Consider the following 24,314-nt stretch of genomic DNA (forward strand, 5'->3'; position numbering starts at 1 on the left):
TTTCCTTCCTGCTGTCATCTCAACAACAGTGTCTGCAGCTGTTCTCACATCACCAGGTGGCTTTTAAAGCTTTTGACGAAACTTTGAATCTTTCGAATCACTTGCTGAAGTCAAACCAGGCCAAAGATTATATGCACCCAAAAAGAAAACTGTCAATATTTATAATAGAGCCTGATCCACTCTGATTGGCCGTTACATACAGTATATTAAAAAAAACATAAATGTCAGTCACTGAATTTCTTACCTGGACTTGTACTTACTCATATTCTATTGAATAATATTATTCTCTATTTCTTTTCCTTATATTTATATCTAATTATATTGTTGCTTACTTTTTGTATATTTTTATATTTTCCTTTGTGAATCATTATAACAGAAATAATTTGATCTTAATTTCGTAGATTCTGCACATTGACAATCAAGTTCTTGAATCTTGAATTTAGAAAATACAATTATAAATCATTATACTTTGTTATGATAAACTTTATTTAAACATTAAATATTGATATACATTTTTTATTCTGAAAAATAATAACAATAATTTATCGGTGCATATCGGCAAACATAAATGCTGATTTTGATATGCCTATTGGCTGATTTTACTGGCTAACCGATTTTTAACAGTCCGTGCTTCCAAAAGATCTGTTATATTATTAATGTCACTAATCTGACTTGTCCCAGCCTCTAAAAACTCTCTTCTTCTCAGTGACGTAAAACTGCTGGGTCAGCCACAGTGCCATGCTCATGAACCTGGAAAAACGAGTCCTCCGGTCTAAGTGTCTTACCACTCGCATGACGTATGTGGGCATCAGTGTATGGGAAGCCAGGGGAAGCTATTTCTCTCAGGGAATACACTTTGATTGACCCGGCAGCAGCAGTATGTTTCCATAAACCAACCTCCTGGTCAGTTATCCATTATAAACACGGATAGCCGTTGGACTTCAGTCGATTACAGGACTGATGCTAAATCATTACTAGAAACTCCTGTGCTCTCTATTCTGGGAAAGTCTTTTCTGTGTTGTTGTGACTGAATCGCAGGCAGCTGGCAGCAGAGAGGAAAATATCTAGAGTAGCAGAGAGCTTGATAAGGACGCTCTGCAGGTGTTTTATGTTTCAGATAGTGCAGTGCAGTACAAGTCTGTTCTGCTAACACGCTGGCAGGTTGTCTGACACATTTCCTCTGAGGGGTTCCTTGGTATTGAGGTTATTCTCGATGAATGGATTGGGAAAAGCGTAAGTGGTGAGCAAAGGTTTCGTCTGTGGATCTGAGTCATGCACAAAGAAAGTGGATAACCTTCATTTGATATACTGGATTATCCGGATAAAATCAATAAATCATAATTGATCACATTTTGAACACATTACTGGTTATTAGGATATATTCTAGTTTACCCAGTAATGCGTTGTACCTGACCCAGCTCTACAGTATAATGGTCTCTATTATACATGCTGTCTGCATGGTGTCCATAGTAACAGTTATTTTCCACCATGCATCATCAGTCAGGAGCTTAGCGACCAACCTAATCATCGTCCTACTGAAGGAAGGACATAAGTGAAGCAGAAAGAATGAGCGAAAGCAAAGCATTCAAGTCCAATGAACAAGTAACTCACCAAGAAATACATGAAGAAAGTCCTGCCTTTAAAGTGGATTCACAGCATCAAAAGCTGCTTGTGTCCTAAAGAGAAAAATGCACAACACCTTGTCCTGACATTGAGTCACAGTTCATGTCTCATTATCAGAACATAATTTACACCTTGATGTCAGAACAGTGGGTATGTTGATGCATGAGTCTACACCACAGGGCAGCCTCAGTTTACAGGGCACATGTGTGTTTCAACAGGCAACTTGTCAAGACATCGTCCCATCATCAATATACCACATAACTCCATAATGGCGAGAGCATTGTTTCCTTACAAGCTTTGTGAAGTTTGGCATGTTCCTCTATGGGTTTCCTGCTACAGTGAGACAAAACACAGGGTTTAGGATGTGTGGTTGGGGCATATTAACATGACTGTAACCATGAAATACAGCGTGAAAGGATAACATCACAAACTACACTCAGTTGCACTCAGTCCACCTCAAGTCAAAAAGAAAAAAACAAGGAATGAATGAATGATTAAACGTTGTTTCTTTGTCGTGACTTGACAGCAACCCAGCTACACATTGTTCTTGTAATCCATCCTCTAAATATTTGATGTTTTACAATGTTGTTTGGATCGCAGCCTCGACACACATGCATGCACACCCTCCCAGACAACACACAAACACACACGTACACCTTTTTGGGCAGGCTCTGTCGCAGTCCCTCACCTCCAGTCCATCCCCCGGTAGGGGAATTAGGCCATTTCCACTCATGAAACTTTCAGTTGCGCTGACGGCAAGAAGCTGTTCTCTTCTGCTCTACTCTGCTCCTTTTTATTTTCCCTTTTTAAAACTTTGTCTCTTTTCAACTCATCTGCAATTCTTCCACTGTCCTCCCACCTCTTCTCCTCTTATTTTTCTTCTCAACTTATCCTTCTAGTTTTCTATCCTTCCGTTAAGCCTTGCTGTCCTAATGTACAGCTCTTGTCCTCACTCCTCAACAGACAGCTAGGTTTGTTAGGTTAGGGTTTTCTGCACAAAAGGGCCCACAGCATCCTTGTGAACACATGAGTGCTTTTCTAATCTTCAGCTTAAGGGACAGTGCACTTAAATTATGACAGCTTGCTCTCCGCTCAAGGATTCGTAGATTATCCCCAGTAAGTTTCTGTAAGCGCGTGTTCCTTTGCTTGTCAGCGTGTATTCCTGCGTTTGTTCGAGTCCTCAACATGCCGACCTTCCCTCTGAGTCGAACATGTTCCTTTCTTTTTGCAGAGGTTTCTGTTGTTGCACAGGCTGCTTTTCAACACGACTCAAAAATGCATTATTTGTTCACGTCCAAACAACCTGACTTTGCCCCTCCTGCAGATTAATTTGCGCTTTTTGACAAATGTCCTCAACGCACAGCGAGTGTTCGGTCTCTCACAAATGTAGATAATGAACAGAAAGACCTTGCCCTTTGTGACTGAGTCTGTGTGCATGTGTGTGTGTTTCAAGGGAGATTTTAACCTGAGTGTTGTAATGTCTCCGTTGTGGTCCTCTCTCTGCGGTGTGGCCATCTGTTCAGTAGCCTGATCCAGCATAAGGCGGCTTTTGCTCTTTCTCTAGATCTCTGTCATCCTCTCTTGCTGTTCTTCCTACCTGCAGTCTCTTCTTCCTTTTTGCCTTGTGCTTTTTTGCCTTTAGTGTCGTTTTCCCTTTTTTTTTTATTTCATCACTATCTTAAGAAAAGGAAGCGACAGAAGGGAGGAATGATTCACATCAAAACACACAAATCCACACCTCTCTTCCCCCGTACACAGACAGACGGGCCGACAGACAGGGACCAAATTATCTCTGTTGCATGGAGCATGAAATTAGCAAGTAGCTCAGTGTGGCAGCATTAGCATGACTGTTAAAGGGATACTGTGACATTTTCAGTTTCTTAAACATGGTTCTTTTTCAATATGGATGGTCAAATTTCCCGGAGCAGGGAGCTGTTAAGTTTTGTTAATGTACTGTGTAAATGTGTGAATTCCAGGCAGGGGAGTTTTGAATTTACTGCAACAAAACTAAGCAACACTAACTTATTTACCTTTTTAAAATATCAGCTTCAAAATTAGTTTGATGGTTCACTGACTCATAAAAAAACAATGTTCATCGAGGAAACTTTCAAATTATGAAGAATTCTAAACCTAGTACGATGTGTTAGTTACAGCAGCTGATCTTCTGGTCCAGGAAGCTGGGGATCGTGGGTAATATCCACTGTTCAACTCGGTTTCAGTTCAGTGAGTGGGACTGCGCTGTCAGAGCTCCCGCTTTGTTTTGTCTCTACATGAAAACAACTTAATCACTCAGACATGGAGCCCAGCAGAATTAATCACCGCATGCGGCTGCAGAGGACGCTGTTGCTCAGTCAAAGTGACATAGTGTTGCTTTAATCAGCGGTGACAAGTAACTAAGTACATATATTCAAGGTGAAGTAACCTTTCTAAAATGCATTGCTTCATTTAGACCTTCCTATCCTTTAGCTCACTCACAAAGTTGTGCTAAAGTCAATCATCAGACTACTCAAGGGCTACATGTATTCTTGCATGAATATCAATAAAGCACTTACTTGCCACCTGAACAAAAGAGAGACTGTGACCATTCCAGAGGGAAGTGGCCCTCCTCACTTTTTCTGCCACTCTGTCGTCCATCTACTGTAGTGGCTGTCCCTGTAGTCACTTGGAACAATAAGACAGGCCTCAGTAGGCAGGACCCTGGCCATACACAAACACACACACACGCACACGCACACACACAGTCTTACCATCTTCCAGAAAACGCCCTCATATCTCTGGCCCTCTGTCACACTCCCACTGGCATGAGCGTCAGCATTTCTCTTCTTCTTTTCTTTTTCTTTTATTGTCTCTAAAAACACTATCGCAGCATGGCATGAGCACAGATAGCATCAATTGCACAGTTAATGTAATGTAATGTCCATGCGTTAATGTAATGGCTTGCATTATAGTGTTTGTAATTTGCTCATCACTGTATGTTTTCACTGTAACGTGCTGTATGTGTGTGCTCACTCATACGTTATATAGACACCAGAGCTTGTCTTTAGATTCAGGCTCTAGACACGTGCATGTAACCTGTATATACTGTACATACATCACACATTCATCCACTGTACATGCATTCACTCTGCTGCGTTTTGAAGCATCCTCGTTCATAGTGTTTTCTGGAACTTCCTCTTTACACCAGGCATGCACAGTGCTGGTGTGTTAATATGGACAGGGATGATTATTCATACAGAACTAAAACAGTATGGATGTAGCCACAGAGAAACTAAATGTTGTTTCTCATGGACCCCCCCTATGCTGCATGGGGGGAACATAGGTGCTAAAATCTAGATGTGAAGCTATACTAGATACAAATTAAAAACTGTCAACAAACAATTAAATGTGAAAACGACACATCGTTGAGTGTCAGGAGCACTTTTATATTAGCAGCAACAACTTGAATATGGAGAAGGTGCATTTCAATATGTTTTCTCCTCTTGTATCAAACTTGACTGGTGCTGAGGGAATTTTGACAAAGCAAGTCTTAAAATATGCACGATTAACGTTGCGCTGCTTCTTGATCACTGATGCTGCTGTTGAACGCTCGCAGGTAGATTGGTACAGTAACAAAAGCAGCCAACTCCCCTGGCTGATGGTATGACCAGCACTTCACAGTCGTAAACTCCACCGGTGGAAAACAGTGTTTGGATACAGCTTTTGTGCACCATTCCTTGTTGATATATAAACACACAACCCACCGCCATGAGTCTTTCTGACAGCGTTGATCCCCTGTTGGCTCAGTAATAAGTTACCCTGCCCAGCAGCTCTTTATTTGAAGCTGTGTAGTTCATCGTCCTCACTCTGCCAATCTCAAGAACCTCCTGGTGAATGTAGCTATATAAAAGGTGTTTTTTTTATTTTGATTTTCTTACAGTTGAATACACGTGAGATGTACAAACACAAAAAAATATTTGGTCTCACTCATCATACACATAAACACTGAGTGAGGTTGAACAGAAACATCAGGCATCCCAAATCGACTCAACCCTTGGCAAGGTGGGATTTCAGATTTGTATTCCTTTTGCCGCTTTTTCCTTTCTGATTAACCTTAGTGCTTGGTAATTTTAAACATAGCCTAAAGCGAGGTACCACATCGGAGGAGCACACACCAACAAAGACTGTGCTGAAGTTGATTTTAAATGTATTTAGAGCAGGGGTCACTAACAGGGGGACCGCGGTCCGAGTCCGGACCCAGAAGATGTGTTGAGATTTATTATCTGTAAAATTGGTTGAGACTTTTGAGTCAAGATGTGAAACAGAAAAAGGGAAATTCAAGCTTTTGCTCCCTTTTATTTTATTTTTCTGAAGTTAAGCCCTTTATTTGAACATGCACAATTTTCACATTTTATTTATTTTCTCTTATTTTGAAATGCAGCCCTACTTTTATTTAGTTAATGAGAGAACATTATACATATCTGCAATCATACATATATGTTCAGTTCTTTGTTACGTGACAATAAATATTGTCCAAAAGTTTTTGAATCGTACTGAATTCATTCAGGTATTTAGTACATGCAGATGTTGATACAACTACTAGGCTACTTAAATATATATCACAGTAAATAGTTAGACATTATGATCTTCCGGACCTTTGCTTCAAGAAATTTTCTCTAACTGGACCTCTTTAAATTTTAGTTGAATACCCCTGATTTAGAGCCATTCCTCTAAAACACTTTACCCTCTACAAGCCTCCTGCTTTCAGTTTTAAATGGACGGCATCATGACTTGCTACTAGTCATCAGTCTCTTCTTCTTAAATAATTTACAAGTCAAACTGGCTGGTCCTTGCCATGTATTTAAATTCATCCTGCAGTCACACGCCTAAACCATCACACCCTTTGCAGCACTAAGGGATGGATTGTATGGAAGAATACTGGTACGACTTGTAGCAGTTCTCGCCAATCACTCCAACAGTCATGTTCGTGTACATATCAAATGAAAAGAGCTTTAAAAGTGCCACTCCAGTGCCAGCGGCTCATCATATTCTATCCGTGTAATCCTTGCATCAGTTTAAATCTGCTCGTTTATCATCTTGCGTCACCCCGCTGCACCATCACCTTTTCATCTCGTCTGGGGTCGGTTAGTCCCACATCAGGCCGGCTTGTTTTGGAGAGGCGAGACTGATCAGACAGCAGATGCAGCAGTTTTAACATGCTGTGACATTGCTCTTTTCCTCCTCACTCTGCATTCCACATTCCCTTTCCCTCATTTCTTCACCTTTAGCCTCCCATCCTGTCTGTCTCTCATGCACTCCCCCTCACTTCTTGCTCCTCTCCCTATCGACTCCTCTCCCTTTACCCCGTCACCCATTTTTCCCCAGTGTTCTTCCTAACTTCTCCTTACTTTGATCAGCAGCGTTTGTCAGTCCCAGTCCCACCTGTCTGGGCCAATATGGCTGCCCTGACACAAGGGAGGGGGGGGGAGGAGGACATAGAATAACAATGGAGGAGGAGAGGAGGTAAAGACTTGTTTGACAGAGTCACCTTGGCTCCCGTGACAAACTTTATTTTGTAAATCACAACGATGAGAATGTCCGAAGCAGCTGTAGTGGATGAATGGGGCAGAAGTGAGGGATAGATTGTGGACTCAGAGAGAAATGGAAAAAGAGAGTGATGGGTGGTGCGATGGGAGAGATGTTCATTCGTTTTAGTTTGCTAATTTTGTACAATACAGATTTTAAAAGTTTGTAATAAATTGGAATATACAGTATCTCTCCTTCTTGGAGTTTAGTTTTCATGTACGTTTACTGATTTGGGACGAGAGTTACTTAGCTTTGCTTATATAAGCTCAGCTTAGCATAAGAAAGCATGGAGATACAGCCTGTTTAGCTAACTGTAAAGTTCCAAGATACACCTACCAACTTAAAGCTACATCATAGTAGGTTGATTAGTTTTTTTCCTCAGATTTTAAAACCAAATTAAGTTCTCTCTGGTCCCAGCTCTTTATCAAGAAGACACGACTGTGATATCAACCTTCTCAGCTCAATTTCAACAGGAAACTAACAAGTACATTTCTTAATTTGCTGAACCACACCTTAAAAGAATTTAAAATCCAATAGCATTTTTTTTAATTTGCAGCTGAAACATGACCCTTGGAGCACTATTGTTCTCGTTATATGGTGATTTGTATTGTCTTAATATGACTGTGATGAAATTTATAATTAGTAGTTTGCAACTGATGGTTGTTTTTGTCATTGATGAATCTGTCTATTACCTTTTTAGATTAACCTCGTTCTGCAGTTCTCTATGGCCTGTGGGCACCGGCATCTACAATTTGTTTATATGTAGCAATGCATAGGATACTAATGTGTGAAATTGCTCCTTTGGTAGCATATACAAACGTTTGTTATATTTCCATTACAGCAGAGTGAACCATGTTCATATCAGAGCCTGTTTGAATGTATTTAAAAAGCTCTTTGAACTTTTCACAGACAGAAAAATCAATTGCTATCAGAGCAACAAAAAAGAAAAACAATACATGCCAATTAAATGTTTAGTATTGTTCATTCATATGAAAAGATATTTTCTTGTGTCAAATGTTTGAAACTGACCAAAACCCCTTTTGAAAAATAGACAATTGTGCAGTCCTACCCCTAACCCAGGAATCCATTTTTAAGCAAAAACTCTACAGCATGTATTAAACGACGACCAAAGTAGCTATTCATAATGCACGCAAATAACTTGCCACAACTTAATGTGACTGTCAAGTTGGGCATAAAATATTAATGCATTTAAATAAGGGTTGAGCAATCAATTCTATCAAAAAATCGTTAATAAATATATATATATAATCAAATTAAGTGTGTCAAATTCTCACATTATATTAGCTGGAACTGTTTTGCTTTATAATTGATGTGAAGCATAAATTGATTACCAAAGTGGCCGATTTATTTTTTGTTAGTGAGCTAATCGGCTAATCTTTTGAGCGCTAATGAGCTTTAAACACTTTTATCTTTTAGTAGTGCCTGTCAGTCAAGCACAGAGTGAATTAATAGAGATATTCTGCTTATAAAGTGTATTCATTCTAGATCATCAATAAATACACACATTTTTAATGTGTGTATTTATTGATGATCTGAAGCAAGCACGTGTGTGTACACGTACACACACACACACACACACACACACACACACACACACACACACACACACACACACACACACGGGAGAAAGGAAATTAATACTGTGCAAATCTTTGGGGACTGATAAACATTGTGTGCCACTCGTATCCCACTTATCTCTCTCTCTCTGTGTGTGTGTGTGTGTGTGTGTGTGTGTGTGTGTGTGTGTGTGTGTGTGTGTGTGTGTGTGTGTGTGTGTGTGTGTGTGTGTGTGTGTGTGTGTGTGTGTGTGTGTGTGTGTGTGTGTGTGTGTGTGTGTGTGTGTGTGTGTGTGTGTACGTGTACACACACGTGCTTGCTTCAGTTGTTTGGATTGAAGCTGCAAGGTTAGACCAACAAGCTAGTCACCTGCCAGTTTACAACTCGCATCACGCTACGCTTCGCTGTGCACAAACAACCCTCCTTTCCCCCCCATTCTCTCAATACACTCTCTCAATTTTTTTTTCCATTTCCCTCTCACTCACACACACGCACATAAACACACTCTCAGTTGGGAGATTCTGTATTGTGTTAACTAAGTGGGAGGCAAAGTAGGAGGAAACCCGAACAACAGGAGACGTACACAGAGGCGTAGAGTGGAGCAATCTGTCTTAAAAGCCCAAACACACGAGAAACCACATTGTTCTTAAAAGAAATTAGTTTTTAATAACTTTAATTTAATCTAACACAAATTAATATGCCTTATAACATCATCTCTCTGTTGCAATCTGTCTATCCACTATTAATGTGTGTATTCCATCCGTCCTTCCTGCAGATAAATTCAGTTATCACAGCAGAAAGGCATTTTCTGCTCATTCCTGCAGAGTTATGGCTCAGATGATGATGGTAGTTAAACAGCAGCACTTGACACACACATGAGTACGACTACACCCTCTCTTTAACTGTAATTGTGTAAATTAGCACACAAATGTGCCGAACATGGCTGCCTTACGGAACTTGTGCGTAGCCTCCGGCTCTTTATCAACTCACCTGTGCCAGAGACGCTACAAAGTGTGTGTCATAAAATGAATGTGTGTCAGCCTAAATAATACCTCGCTTATAACATTTGAATGCAGCATACTATCAAAGTAGACATATCAGAGAGCACACTTCATGAATTCACGCTATTACTGAAGAGCCTGAGTGTATTTGTGAGTGAGTTCTATCCACTTATGTACGTTTGGGGACCGCACACATAGACACATAGTAACATGTGGGGGAGTGAAACCCCTGGACGAGCATGCCAGAGTGCATTCAGGAAATGTCATGTTTTAAGATGCAATTTGGATTTTGCGTCCCACCTTTATGGGAGCATGTTCTTCTAATTCACTTCCATTCGAATGCCCTGGTAATTATCTGCTCTGTGATATGGCTCTGGAGAGAGAGAGAGAGAAAAAAGGAACATCTCATCTTTTGTCTTTCCCTCTCTGTAATTCCCTCATTCATTGCTGAGTCATAAAAATAGAGAGCCAAATAGGGTGTTTAAAGAAAAACAGCAGTGCAAAGATGAGGGGATTTGTCTATATTTTTCGTCTATATTGCTTTGCAAATGTCTGGATTTTGACAGAAACCTTGGTACATTTTTTGGGAATATATTTTTATAATCATTTTTATGTGTGTGTATATGGCAGAAAAAGGTTATATTTCTTGAAATTAAAAGAAATGAAAACACTGACTAAAGATATTCTGAACAGTGTTTCCCACAGAATTCATTCAATACAGAAAATGTGCACAAGCTCATCTCATGCAGATTCCGAGGGATGGGGATAGAGACAGAAATGCATTTTATGCGTCATGCGGGCACACCCACAACTGCAGCTGAAACTATGATATCCTACTGTCTGCGTAGACAGTAACAACTTCATGGACGATAGCGTGAGCAAGCCGCAAATAGCGCTGCACACATATACAATGCAGCAACGGAGCAAAACACCAAGTTAGAGATCTCTTATGTTGTTATGAGAAGTGTAAAAATAATGTTTGGGGTTGTTATGAAATGGGAAAACTCAGTATATAGCAGGTGCCACAGTCTAGGTAATAAATGGGATACACTGCTGAATATACTGAGAATCCATCTTTATGTCTGAGCTGTGATGAAGGTTGTTTTATGGCTGTGTATTGTTCAACCCTGTCCTTAACGTCTTCATCTCTCTCTCTCACCAGGCCGAACCAGAGGGCTTCTCCCATTTCCACCTCTACGTGTGTGCAGCCTTCCTGGTGAGGTGGAGGAAAGAGATTCTAGAGGAGAGGGATTTTCAGGTAATTCGCACACAAGACACAGGGGGCGCCATTAAACCTTTCTCTTTCTAGTTGGCAGTGAGACACAGATTGGCATTCACACAGAGTAAAGACACACACACACTGCATACTTTCCTACTGATGGTGATATACTTTACATACTGCAGCTTCATATGTGTGTAAATTAATTTCAGTTGCTCCGGCCGTGTAGAGGAAAGCCACTTTAACAGAGTCCACCAGGCTGTTCATGGCCTACATCCCTCTCCATTACCGCCCTGGTCATTAACTGTGGGGTTCAAAAGTCGTTGTGAGTGCATTAGTAGATGGCAGTAGACAGCTGCCAGAAGGTGACTTTGGTTGCCAGCTCACTGGGGGGATCTGGCTTCTTAACAGTAGCAACACAGCTGAATATCATCACATACAAACATAATCGCTGCTCTTTGGCTGCTTTCTCCTCCTCCCTTTTTTTTTTTTTACTTCTCTGAGCACTGTCATATTCTGTATTTTTTTTTAATTTTTCAGTTTTTTGGGGGTTCTTTTTCAACATATTTTCACTTTATTCTTCATTGGCTCAACTTTGCATCTCATTTCTTAGTTTTTTGCATTCTGGTGGTCAAATATTTGTTAGTTTTTTGGTTATTATTATTTAGATTGCCCTCTTATTTTATTTTTGGATTATCCTAATTACCTCACAAGCCCAAACATTTACCCCAAAACACAAACTTTACAGCGTTTTCCTCTGTACAATCCTCTGTTTTACCTTCTGGCTGACTTGCTATACAGACTACCAAGTGTTGTGCCATGGGCAAAGTATCCACCCCTGTTTGATGAGAGAAAAAGAGGAGGTGTAAGGGAAGACGATCAGGGTGGTAATGAGAGGGTGGCAAGAGAGGTAGGATTAAGAACAGATTATACTTGAGAGCAAAAGAGAGGGAAAGATCTTTTTTTACATGAGCAAATTAATGGTGTGGCAGACTTTTTTGTAATTTTTATTTTCAGCAATGTTAAAGATGATTAAGTAAATCTGACTGTGCACTGGGCTGCAGTTTGACAACACAGACGTCTTAAAGGCTTCTGAAAGGACACAACAAACCAAAGGGCTGCTATATCAAGGTTTTCCAAACCAAACGATAGTGAAACTTTCTTTCTTTCAGGAGTCAATATTCCGTGTGTGCTTAAAGGAGACATATTTTGCTCACATTCAGGTGTATAATTTTAATTTAGGTTATTACTTGAAAAGGTTTATTTGCTCTAATGTTCAAAATGTTATACTCATACTGTCCATTGCTGCAGCTCCTCTTTTCAGCCTCTGTCTGAAACGCTCCTGTCTCTTTAAGGCCCCCCTCTCCTGATAAGTCTTCTCTGATTTGCCAGCTGGCCCCCTCTGTTGTGATTGGTCATTCACTTCCAGAGAGTGTCCCATGCTTTGGCTTTACCTGACTTTGTTAAGGTGTGTGCCAGACTAGCTGCTAGGTGTAACATTATGCAGATTTGGTCCACCGCGATGGCGTGTGACACCACAGTGGTGCAGAAGTTTGGTCCGGACTTCTGATGAGGCATTTCAGCAGCTTCAGGAGCAGTGTTTTGTGTGGGGGGAGAAGAGCTCCCTGTAACGCTGACTTTTGACTTTTGAACTTAACAGACCTTTTCACATACACAAAAACAATTTAACTTTAGCAGGTTTTTATTTAAATAGAAAATGGAAAATTCTATTTAGGTTGAGTAAAATGCATTTTTTTTTCTAGGTTTATTCAGAAATGGAGCATACATCTTAAAGAATGTTCCAACTATACTCAAAATAGTTTTCCAAAGTCTGAGTAATGAGGGTTAGTAACACCTTGGATCATAGTTCCTGTGATCTTTGCCATTGTTCAGAATGATATTTATTCAAATCTTTGTATTCGTATTATTGTTCTTACTTTGATTTATGCACATCTGAGTTTTACTGTTACATTCCTGAGGTGGTTGTTTCCAAGAAAATAAGCATAAAAAAATAACAGCTAATGCAAAGGTTGATAAAATTGCATAATGTGAGTCGCTGATATTGACATTCAAGCCACAGCTGCATTTTTTCTTTTGGGCTCCTACCGTGTAACAAATCAGACATCGTCTTCAAAAGCAACACTAGTCAGAGGGTTAGGGCTCTAAAGAAGCTGTGTATTAGAAGGAGGCGAGCTGATTAAAGAGGATTCACCCGCTGAGTGAGACACTGGAGGCTGTCAGAGTTTGAAGATGAGGCGTCAACTGACTAATCTGTTCATTCTTTCATACTCTTCTCAGCCTCTCCCACCATTTCCACCTAGTTGAAGCTCAAATACGATTATTTTTTTGTTGAGTTCCATTTCAGATTGAACTCAAGGATTGCTTTTCTTTTTAATGGATTTCTGCAGCGTTTTGAACTATGCACACAGAAAATCTCTGCAAACCTTTGTGCAGTAACGTGAGAGTTTACTCTCACTTTGAAATGGTCTTAATAGAAGATCTGCGCATTGATGGAAATTTTCCTCATTCGAACAACACCCGACAGGTTTGCTGAGAGCAGATAAAACTTGTGGGGAGGTCAACAGCGGCAGACTGTAAACTCAATGAATTCAGGAAGCTTCTAAACACCATCAACTTTTAGACAGCGAAGGCCAGTTTCATTTTTTGCATGATCAGAATGTGTGAACCCGTGATTATCAGAGAGGCCTTAGACTATACATCATATTGTTGCGGGGTGAAAAACTCTTTAATCTCTGCATTTCTAAATTCCTCTGTTATGCTAACGGCCTGGCTGTAGAGACTGTAATGTTGTTCAATTGGTTAGTCGATCACTTTGGTCTAAATACAACAACTTCTAGATGATATTTGTACAGTCATTATAATTATAATTCCCAGAAGATAAACCCTCCAATATTTGCGACATCGTTATGTTGACATTACTGCCTCTGGCTCCATTTGCACAAAATGGCGGCATTTGGATATTTTAGCTCTATTTCAGGATAGTGGGAGGAATTGGAGATCCGTTGTCCATCTGTCTATACAGTCTGTGGTGCAGATTTTGACTGTGCCCAAATGGTGACTCCTAATTACTGTGGTGATAACATGACTTTTCATACAGCACCACCATGAGGTCAAAATTGCCCTTATTCAGAAAACATTTCTACAGACCTTCATGGTTCCCAGACGATGACTTTGATGATCTGTTATTCCTGTAGCCACCATGAGCAGCACATTTCTGATCACAATGAAATGTCTCAACTGCTGATTGGTAATGAAATTTGCTACACACATTCATTTTGCCCTCAGGATGAACTGTGAGTACAGAGCTGTCAGCAAAGGTTTGGAGTTTTAGTCTTTTTCTGCTGTTTGACAAATAATTTAAAACCACGTCCACAGTGGATATCTTCAGCATGCTCTCAGGCCCACGTCCCACAGTCTCTGCAAACTTTTGGCAGAAGTAGCTCTGGAATCCAAACTCAAAAATCAAGAAAGCCCAAGAGTGCATACTCCTCATGGATACTGCATGAAAACTTTAGGAAATTCTCCCTGCTCTAGGACTATGGTTAAAAGTCTGTATAGATGTCATGAATTACTGAATAGTGGCCTCAACTGCAGGGAGAACAAGGCCATCACTCAACAGGCTTTTATTTCAAAATCTCCCATTTTTCATATTTTGTCTCATTTTAGTAAAACTTGGCCTGTTTTCTTCCCAGCTCCTGTTTTAGAATTGTGTCAATGCTGTATGCTGCTAATGCAAACTCAGTGCCGTATCAAGATTTACCCGTTGTCTTCATTAACCCATGATAATGTGCATTTTGTTTTTGCACAAATACCATCAGTACCGCAACAGTCAGGGACACACTTTGATTCTTTTGTCACTCTCAGGAGTCTGGATTTCTCTGTGTCCCCCACAGAAGAAAACAGTTTCACAGAGACACACACACACACAAGCATTCACTCTAAAAACAGACACTCATGAACAGACGCAGCCGAATGTCGTCCTGGCATTTTCCCCCTGACCAGGACACAGCACATGAGCTCTCATCAGCTTTTTGTTTATGTTTTCCAATCTGCTGTCTGTACCTAATGTAACACAGATATCCTGTGTATTTGTTTGTGTGTGTGTGTGTGCATTAGAGTGTGGCTAACTGAGCATCCCGACGGGCCAGGCAACGTTTTGGGTCGAGTCGGGCTGATTTGTTTTTACACTTCACATGTCTGTAATCGGGGAAAACAAGCAATAACTGTGTGTATCAGGGACAAAGTAAAACAAACTCAGCACAGCTATATTAACTGCATCGGGCTTGGTCTCAGTTAGTTTTCACTTGCATGTGTGTATTGCGTGACTGATGTCTCTCTGTGTATGTGGGTCTCAAAAATAAAATGCACATATATTTGCACAGTTGCTGGTGGTACAGATAACCGTATCTTTCAGAACGTACTGTTCATGTTGTCAAATTGATTAGCCAAATATCATACAATTTACTAAGTAATTTCCTGACAGAGATTATTGTCAGCGGGGGGGGTCAAGATTTCTTCTGCTCTCAGCTTTAGTTGTTTAATTCCAAGAGATTTCTGCCTGTGATCCACTGAGCCTCAGAGTTCAATCGTGGGCCTGCCAGGTTCTTAAGGGCCTGTTGAACAGCTCTTTTCTCCACATGCTTTACCCAGCAACCCTCATGGCATCCCTCTCCTCCGATGTCTGCCTTTCTCTCTCTCTCTGTCTTTCTCTGTGGCTCTGTCGCGCCGTTTCATGTTGCTAATTCCCAGCCGCTTTGTTTTTGCCACTTTTTATTTCTCTGCTTGTTCCATTGTTTTCTTCTGTCTCTTTCTTTATTTGTTTTCACTCTGGATCTCTGTTTATCCATCTCTTTCTTTTTTTCTCCTCTTTTATCCCCCACACATCACTTCGCCCATATTGATGGCATTGTGTGTCTGTTAGTTGGTTCACCATTTTGATCCATACTGGAGACTGAAATATCTCATCAGCTATTTCATGCATTGCAATGGATTTTTCTACAGGCATTAACGTTTCTCAGAGGATGTGACCTCCTAGTCTTCTCTGAGCTTTTCCCTCTAGCTCTAACAGCAGGTCAGAGTTTTCACTTATCCAGTGAAATATTTTAATATCTGCTAAATGGCTTGCCACGATATTTTGCTGAGCTACGGTACATGGTCCACAGAAGATTAATTACATTGACTTGTTCTCTTGCAGCCGCATTTATGTTTTTTCTTTTAAGATCTCAACAGCTTTTTGTTAGAAATGTTCATGATCCCCAGAGGATGAGGTCGACTGAGTTTTCTTGTAGCTAGCAACATTTGAGGTTTCTATTGAAATGTGTTGATAGTGGTATGGATTTTTTCAAATTCCTTGCCATCTCTCTCTCTCTCTCTCTCTCTCTCTCTCTCTCTCTCTCTCTCTCTCTCTCTCTCTCTTTGTCCTAATAACCTAAATTAAAAAAAACTGTTTAAGGTCCAAACATGTATGAAAAGACCAAAGATGCACTCTTGTAACTTTCACCAGCAAAAAATATTAATAAATTGCGGTGATGAACTCAATCCCGCCGTAGGCATCACACGACTGCTATCTGTGACGGTGAACACAATGTTCACCGTCACAGATAGCTATTCAATTTATGGTGTTATTATTATTATTATAAAGGCAGTATATAATAATCGTAACAAAAATAACGTTGCAACAATTTATTTATCAGATAGAAAATTTATTGGCAACAATTTTGATAATTAATCATCATTGTCATTTTACAAACATTTAAACTGTTTTTCAAATGTGGTCAGAAGGCATCTTTAACTATCTTATGATATTTTATAGACACAGAACGCACAAACAGCACAAGCTCCCAGCAATACAATAAAGGTTTCCGACTTATTCCCATCAATCAACTCATTACACAGAATTGCTTCTCTAATTTATCCAGGCCTGGAGGCTATCTAGACCTGTAACAGCTAGTTAGCCCATTACAACAGCTTGTTTCATAGCAGTAGATTATTGCTGTGGTTGATTTTTCCTTTCCTTTCCTTTGACTTTGGAACTGGTTTACTCCTGTAATTAATTTGCAATTTAAATAATAACTTACATTTAGTTTTGAAATCATAATATTTTTTTAATACCATATATTTGATCACCTTTGAAAGCTACAGAGACATTGGACAAAAAAGTTTGAAGTTCAAGGTCAATTTAATACGCATACCCTTCTAAATCTGGTCAGTCACTGCAGTTCAGTCATTCCCTGTAGAAAAAAGTGAGAGCTAATTGCCTTCCCTTTTAAAATGTAGAACGCGGGGAGCAGCGGTGTATGAAAAACTGCTGGCGAGTTACATGCTTGGGGTCTTGAGAGGGGAACACAAATGATTGTTTCCTTTTAATAGTTAATTAAAACATGCATGCAGAAAGTAATTTAAAAAGGATAATTCATGCATTGTTATCAAACATAGTTAGCCGAGTAACCGTAAATCTCCTCCCCTGGTTGTGGGATTGGATTGGTTAAGCCGCTAAATGAAAAGCAGGAGGAGTGTGGCACTCCCCAAGCAATCTGCCATTCACCGTTCCACTTCAGCTAGCACACTACTGCTAACTGCAAGCCTGGACTGCATGGATAAGTAGGCGCGTGCCCACACACACAAACACAGACACACACACACACACATACACAGTTTTTACACACTTTCTGTCACTCAAAACCTAGCACGACAACATAAACATGCACATAAACTATTCTTTCTCACGCCATAGACATTTTTCACACATTCATGCATCACCGGACACACACACACACACACACACACACACACACACACACACACACACACACACACACACACACACACGCATTGTAATAGGCAAGCAGGTATAATGCAGGTATGTGTGTGCACTGCTGTTTTTAGGAAATGCCAGAACAGACAGTGCCATTTCCGTTCAGTCATTACTACCTGGGACCCCAAGTGTGCTACCGCAGAACAGACCTCACAAATGTCTGTGAAAAAAGTTTGCACTCTGGGTTTTCAGCCCACATATATGTGCAGCTGCTTGATTGTGGCTCATCCCTGCAGCCTGGAAATTCCACCTGTCTGAACAACCTGTCGCATCTCACATGTGGCAAATTAGTATGTTTTTCAATGTTATTTGGAAACCAAGCAATAACCACGGTCCCGGCAGGCAGACATTCGAGGAGACTAGGGCTCTTGGCAGGTGTTGGCACAAATGTCAACCTGTAATGGATGCCATAAAGCAGTGTTGCTTTTGTAATTTAGCCATTTAGCAATTTGTTTTTAAAGATTACAACCTCATAAAGGAGTAATTAACTTTATTTCAGGTGGTGAACAGGCTCTAAAAGACACAATTGCCTGGTGCTTGAGTATGGATCTATCTCTACCCTCTGCTTTTAAATGTGCTCATACAAAGCCTGTACGTTTTTCACAGAGTTATCAGCATACTGAAAATGCTTCGATGGCATTGTGCATGCAGGAGAAACACTTCGTTATCAATAGGTACATACACTGTACATACTCTGTACAGACACTTACTTCTGTGTGTCTGAATCGGTCCAACCACATCTTCTGTTGATATTGTTTTGTCCTCATTTATTTATTTGCAACAGAACATACAATTTATGTGATGTCTTCTACACTTGGTAATATGAATAAAAAGGTCTGTTTTCCCACAGCATTTGTATGTTTTCACATCTCATGCTTGCTGTATTATTAAAGGGGATTAAAGAAACAGCTGGGTGCTCACTTACGTGTGAGATCCCCTCTATTAATGTCGTTATCTGTATGATTTCCTTTATGCACCTTTATACATTCTACCTACTCGGTTTACTAATTCACTTCTCTATTAATAACAGAGAAATGTCAGAAGGATTAAGCAGCTATAGTCGGATACATAACAATTCTCTTGATCAAGCATGTTCAGCGACTATTTTAGAGACTGTTCATTATTTTTAAGATGGTTTATTGTCTGTTATTACATTTTGTGTGTCAAAGATGAGGCAACACATAATTTAATCTACAGACTCCCATTTGTGTCCATCCACAACAAATCCGACAGCATTATTTGTCAGCATGGATTACATGGTCGTCCTGGAACCTCCTGATTGTGACCATTTAATACTGTTTGCTTAAGATTTCATTAGTAAGCGTTGCTGAATAGACTCCACTGTGAGGATCCCCATTGTGATCATTAATGTGAGACTGAGTGTTTGTGTGATTGCAAAGCTATTAGTTCTGTGTAAATGGAATCTCACTGTCACTACAGTTTATTTTTTTCCTTTTCCAATGATATGCAGAAGAACCATGACAGAGGTGGATGAGTGAAAGAGGGAGACTAAGATTGGTTTTCACCTTAATTAATGGTGTGTGAAAAACTGTGGACCTTTGCAAATGTCAGAATTGGTCCTCAGATCACTTAGGTGAGGATAGCGCCTTGGGTTCAGCAGCCTTGGCAATGAAAGGAAAGGAGGGCACTGCAGAGGAACCAGAGTGATCTGGAAATGTCAGCACTATTTCAATCCCCATGACTAACAATATAGCTTGGTTAAGGATTTATATCATGGAGAAGATAAAACTTCCAATTCTAGATAGAGAAGCTCATTGGCAAATTTTATTTGACCAGTTACCCTGCATTCAGACATACACGAAATTTGGGCATTCTCCCTGAGGGGGTGTGAGAACATTTGAGTCAGTTTCCTGCCAGCCCATAAAATGTCTGAGTTAGCCCATGTGAGAATACAGCAGGAAAATGAATTCATGAGGAGGATGTTGATGAGGGATGGAAAATAAAAGTAAAAAAAGATGACGAGTATGTATCTCGGAATGAAAAAAGGCACCAATCATGTAGAAGATGCATAAGTAGATATCAACTTGGAAAGATGGCAATATACTATCTAACACACGTCTGAAAATGGCCTGTGATTATGTACGTTATTTTAATTTCTTTTAAGGAAGAAAAGTTGCTTAATTTGTGTGTTTTTGTCTGGATAAGCAGCTGAATGAGTTAACAACTGCAGCATCTGCACATTTAACATCTACACCCCAAATAACAATGTGTTTGTAAAGCTGATTGCACTACATGGGAATATAACAAGAACGAATTACCATATAGAGATACAACTGAGGAAGTGCGTCCACGGCATCGTGTTTATCTGAATATAAAGGGAAAAAATCAGGTGTGTGGCGAACTCATTTTGAGCATGATGTCAAAAGGAAAATATATTCATGTTATGCAGACAGAATAAAAGTCCTTTAAATTGTATGCCAGCGTCTGAACTCCAGTCTGCCTATAGATAGATCGGTTTCTGTTGTTTGACTCGTCTTTGTTCCTCCTCTCCGCTGCTCCCTTGAAGCATTGTTTTTTTATTGTATTTATAACATTGATCATCAGTTTGTGTCGTTGACACATCCTGATAATTGTGCCATTTTTCTTTACACGTACAATAGAGCCCCACCCTCAGCCTATTTAAAGGGTTAGTTTACCCCATTTAACTCAATGACACATTTCACAAAGATCTCTTTTTGAAAGTTTATTCTTGGAAAAACAGAACTCAGATCCTTTCCGTCTAATTATCAGAACAAAGTGTGCTCCTGTCAGGACGCCAGGACAAATTGGAACTCTGTGTTTAATCGGGACATCTGGTCACTCTCGATGTTTTATTCTGCCAACACAAATGCTGCAGAGCATTGTAAACAATATAGTCCACAGGGCCCTCTACTGGAATAAAGCACTTTTTATGTATTTATTTTTTACTTCAGTAAAAGAGCTGAATGAAATATTTATTTATTTGATCTAGAATTGAGTCCCCAATGCCACCATGAACAAAAAAATATTTGGCAACACAAAGTTGCACAGCAGCTGTTAACTTTTTAGAGTTAAATATTCCTTTGTTAAATTTGAGCTATTTTATGTTGGTGTAATAGATCATAGAATATATGATGGATGGCATGACAGCTCTCCTAAAGTAAAGCCTATTCATCTGGATTTCCCCCTGGTGGCTGTTAATTATAGGTCATAAACCCTGCCTACTCCATGTAAGAAGATTGGACAAGGACCTTATTAGCTTGTCAAATAGAATTTCCCCAAAGATGGCTTCTGTTATTTTAGGTAGTTCTTATCACACTGGTTTATGTTCAAGTGTAATGTTCCAGTATGTCCGGTCTTAATTAGTTAACGGGATGAAATATCATGATTGACTGCTGAGATTGACTAGCGGTGATTGGTCGAGCGCATGTATTGGTGGGACCTCTATAACACACATCTACACTTTGATCACTACTGCTCAGGCTCCAAAAGACAGCAGATGCACAAGATGGCCGCCCCTCATCTGGGATATTTTGGCTTCATTTTTCTACAACAAGAGAAAAGTTTAGACGCATCGTCCATCTTTATATAGTCAACAGTTCAGGTATCAGGGGACTTTGATAACCTCATCCAATGCGTATATGTGCATCTTTGTTTTTTTCTTTTTCCAGCATACAGTATGTACGTGCATGAGCATTAAGACCACCACCGCAATTTCCAGTAAAGAGCCGGGCTCCTCCTCTGATAAATTCCACCCTTTTCACCCATTTATCATGACAAGACCTCCCCAACTTCTCCTCATAACGTTGTTCCCAAACTCGGCTTGTATCGAGCAGACCCTCTTAGCGGTTTGCAGCTTCTCTGATGGATGGCACTGTAGTCATTAGGGCTTAAAGTGAGACAAGGCCACCCCCAGTAAACAGCTTTTAACGATCACCCCGTTGATTGAGTGCTGCGTCTGATGTAGTGTATGAATCTAATTGTGAGAATATATGAAGAAAACGGAGGACTTAATATGGTGGAAGTAATTATGTAGCCCTCCACCCATCTTGTCTTTCATTCTGTGACATCCTTCTTTCATTGCTGTCCTGCCTCCTACATGCTCTCCATCACTGACATGTGAAGTTAGCTGTAAGGCAAAGTTGCGTGGGCCTGTGCGCTGAATTATTGCGCTGTGCGGTTTTGATGACCAAAGCTGCTTGGAAAGCTGGTAGTGATCAGTCATGGTGTGGCATTGACAACAAGTAAGTGTGTGTGTGCGCTTGTGCTAAAATATGTGCACATACAGTTATATATTGGCTGCACAACTGAGTGGTGTTGCTGCTTTGTTGATCAATGCATGCCAGCCCAGGTTTGCCATCGCCAGGAGTCTCTGCAAAGCGTTTATCAGCTCAAAAGAATCGTGTGTGAGGTGATTAGCTTGCCTTCTGAGTGTCATTACCGACATTATCGCTGGCTGAGGTTTATCCACAAGAGAGAGGGAAGTAGAGATAGGAAGAGTCAGAGTTTTATGGCTTTTTTGCCCTAAGATAACAGAATAACAGGAGTTGCTCTGTCAGCCCCTAAGCCAACTGCATGCCCCCCTGCTCCACTCCTCTAAGATAAACAGTAATATCAACCCACTCACACGGAATAAACAGACTGCAGCAGCCACAGCAGCAGAAGGGGACAAATAGTTTTTAAAAGAAAAATGGCAGAAAAGAGATTTGAGGAATGGGTTGGGTCATGAACTGAGACATAAATATTGAATTTTGAATTGAACTGCTCATATATGGAGTGTCAAAACAAGAACTGAGGCACTTCCCCCGAGGAAGGTGTTTTCAGGGATGGTGAACTCTTGATTATTATTGCATTAACCTTTCAGAACTTGGCCATGGGTGAGGGCTGGTGTTAAAGTATCAAAAGGCTCTATTTGTCTTTTGTTGAATTTAGTGTGGCAACATGGATACTCTACAAGCATCTACTCACTAATTACACAAATGTCAGTTTGTATGTGGAACGCATATCTCGTGAACCATTTATCTTATCGACTTCACCCTTGGCATGTGTGTTGTTAATGTTCCGAGGAAGTGCAGTGTCAATTTTGGTGCAATTTGGACACATGATACATTCAATATAAATAAAATGTGAATAAACAGGTAGACAGTGCCTTGCAGTTATATTTTGATTATTTTCGTTTCACCATATCAGGCTCACAGAGACATTCGCGGGTGTCCTGGGTGCTAATCGCTGTCATGACAACAACATTCATGGAATCACTTCCTCTTTAAGTAACTTCTGCAAAGTAAAATGACCAAATAACACAATAATGTCAAGTAAATCATTCAAACTTATATATAAGCCCAACATGTGAACAGTAATAAAGCAAATTCAGTTCCATTTTATAAAAGAAAATGTCTATAAAATTGTTACAATTTCTTTTTATGTCATTGATCATAGGTCACTTTTACAATTTCAGAAAGAAAGCTGCAACCAGTTTGACCACAGACAAGACAAAAAGTGTATTCCTTGTTTAGAATGGGCACGGCACTAGTAGATATACAACAGAAATGTATATCAGTGGATTGGATCATATTTTTCTGCAGTAGGTTTGACACACTTTGGGTGGTAATGGTTGATGCTGAGGGGTCAAACGGTTAAATATTGACCGCTGTTGAACTTTGAAGTTGCACGTACTGAAAAACTGAAACTAGTCAAGCAGAGTGAAATATCACCGTAAATGCTCCAATACACAGAAGAAGCAGGGACAACTGTTTTAGCACTTAAATTGCTTCTGGCCGTATTTTTCCAAAGGTTCTGAACTTGTCATTGGGCTGGCATTGACTGGTACAGAAAGGGCGCAGCGCTAAAGCCTGGTGACTGCGAGAGCAAGGAGATCCAAGTCTCTTTTTTTCCCTCACATCAATTTACCGTTTTATGTTTTAGTTTCATAAAAACCATTAAAACAAATCTTTCTGTGAGGTATCAGCAGAGGTTGCAGTATCCAAATGATAACCTCAGCACCAACGCCCACGCTTGTGGTTGCGTGTGTTTGGAAAGCTTTCAGGCAATCTATCATGCCTTCTCCCAATGCTTTAATCTTATTCACACTCCCACAGTATTTAAATTACCAAAGGTTCATCCCACATGTTGCCTCTGTAAAGAACATAGCAGGATTTTATGAATTAGTTTACCCTCTGCAACCTTGGGCTGATATTGACCTATTGTACATTAAGCATATGTGAAGTAAATGAATGTCAAATTAGAAAATTGTCCAGATTTATTCAAACATATATCTTTAATTCTTTAGTTTTTCCTGGGTTCATGCCCTCCAAACAGCAGAAGTATGGAATCGGGCCAAATTAATGCATTTGCTTTGTTTTCTGTGATTCTATAATTAAAAGAGAAGCAGAGTTTTAAAGGAATAGATTGATATTTTGGGAAATGGATTGGAGTATAGAGTGGTATAAACCAAATCTCAGCAAGAAAGTAAATAAATTACTAATCCATCCATCCAACCACCCACCCACCCATTCAT

At 40.0% G+C, this 24,314-nt stretch overlaps 1 protein-coding gene across 2 annotated transcripts in view; it reads left to right on the forward strand.

Moving 5' to 3' along the window:
- The window catches only part of tbc1d22a (TBC1 domain family, member 22a), a 119,245-nt gene that overhangs the window by 86,703 nt on the left and 8,228 nt on the right, over positions 1-24,314 (forward strand). For both annotated transcript variants that reach the window (XM_034578222.1, XM_034578221.1), the window contains exon 13: positions 10,927-11,022. In XM_034578222.1, coding sequence (XP_034434113.1) covers positions 10,927-11,022 — 96 coding nt within the window. The remainder of the gene's footprint in view (positions 1-10,926; positions 11,023-24,314) is intronic.

This window comes from Hippoglossus hippoglossus, chromosome 23 (assembly GCF_009819705.1).
Source record: "Hippoglossus hippoglossus isolate fHipHip1 chromosome 23, fHipHip1.pri, whole genome shotgun sequence".
Classification (NCBI taxonomy): domain Eukaryota; kingdom Metazoa; phylum Chordata; class Actinopteri; order Pleuronectiformes; family Pleuronectidae; genus Hippoglossus; species Hippoglossus hippoglossus.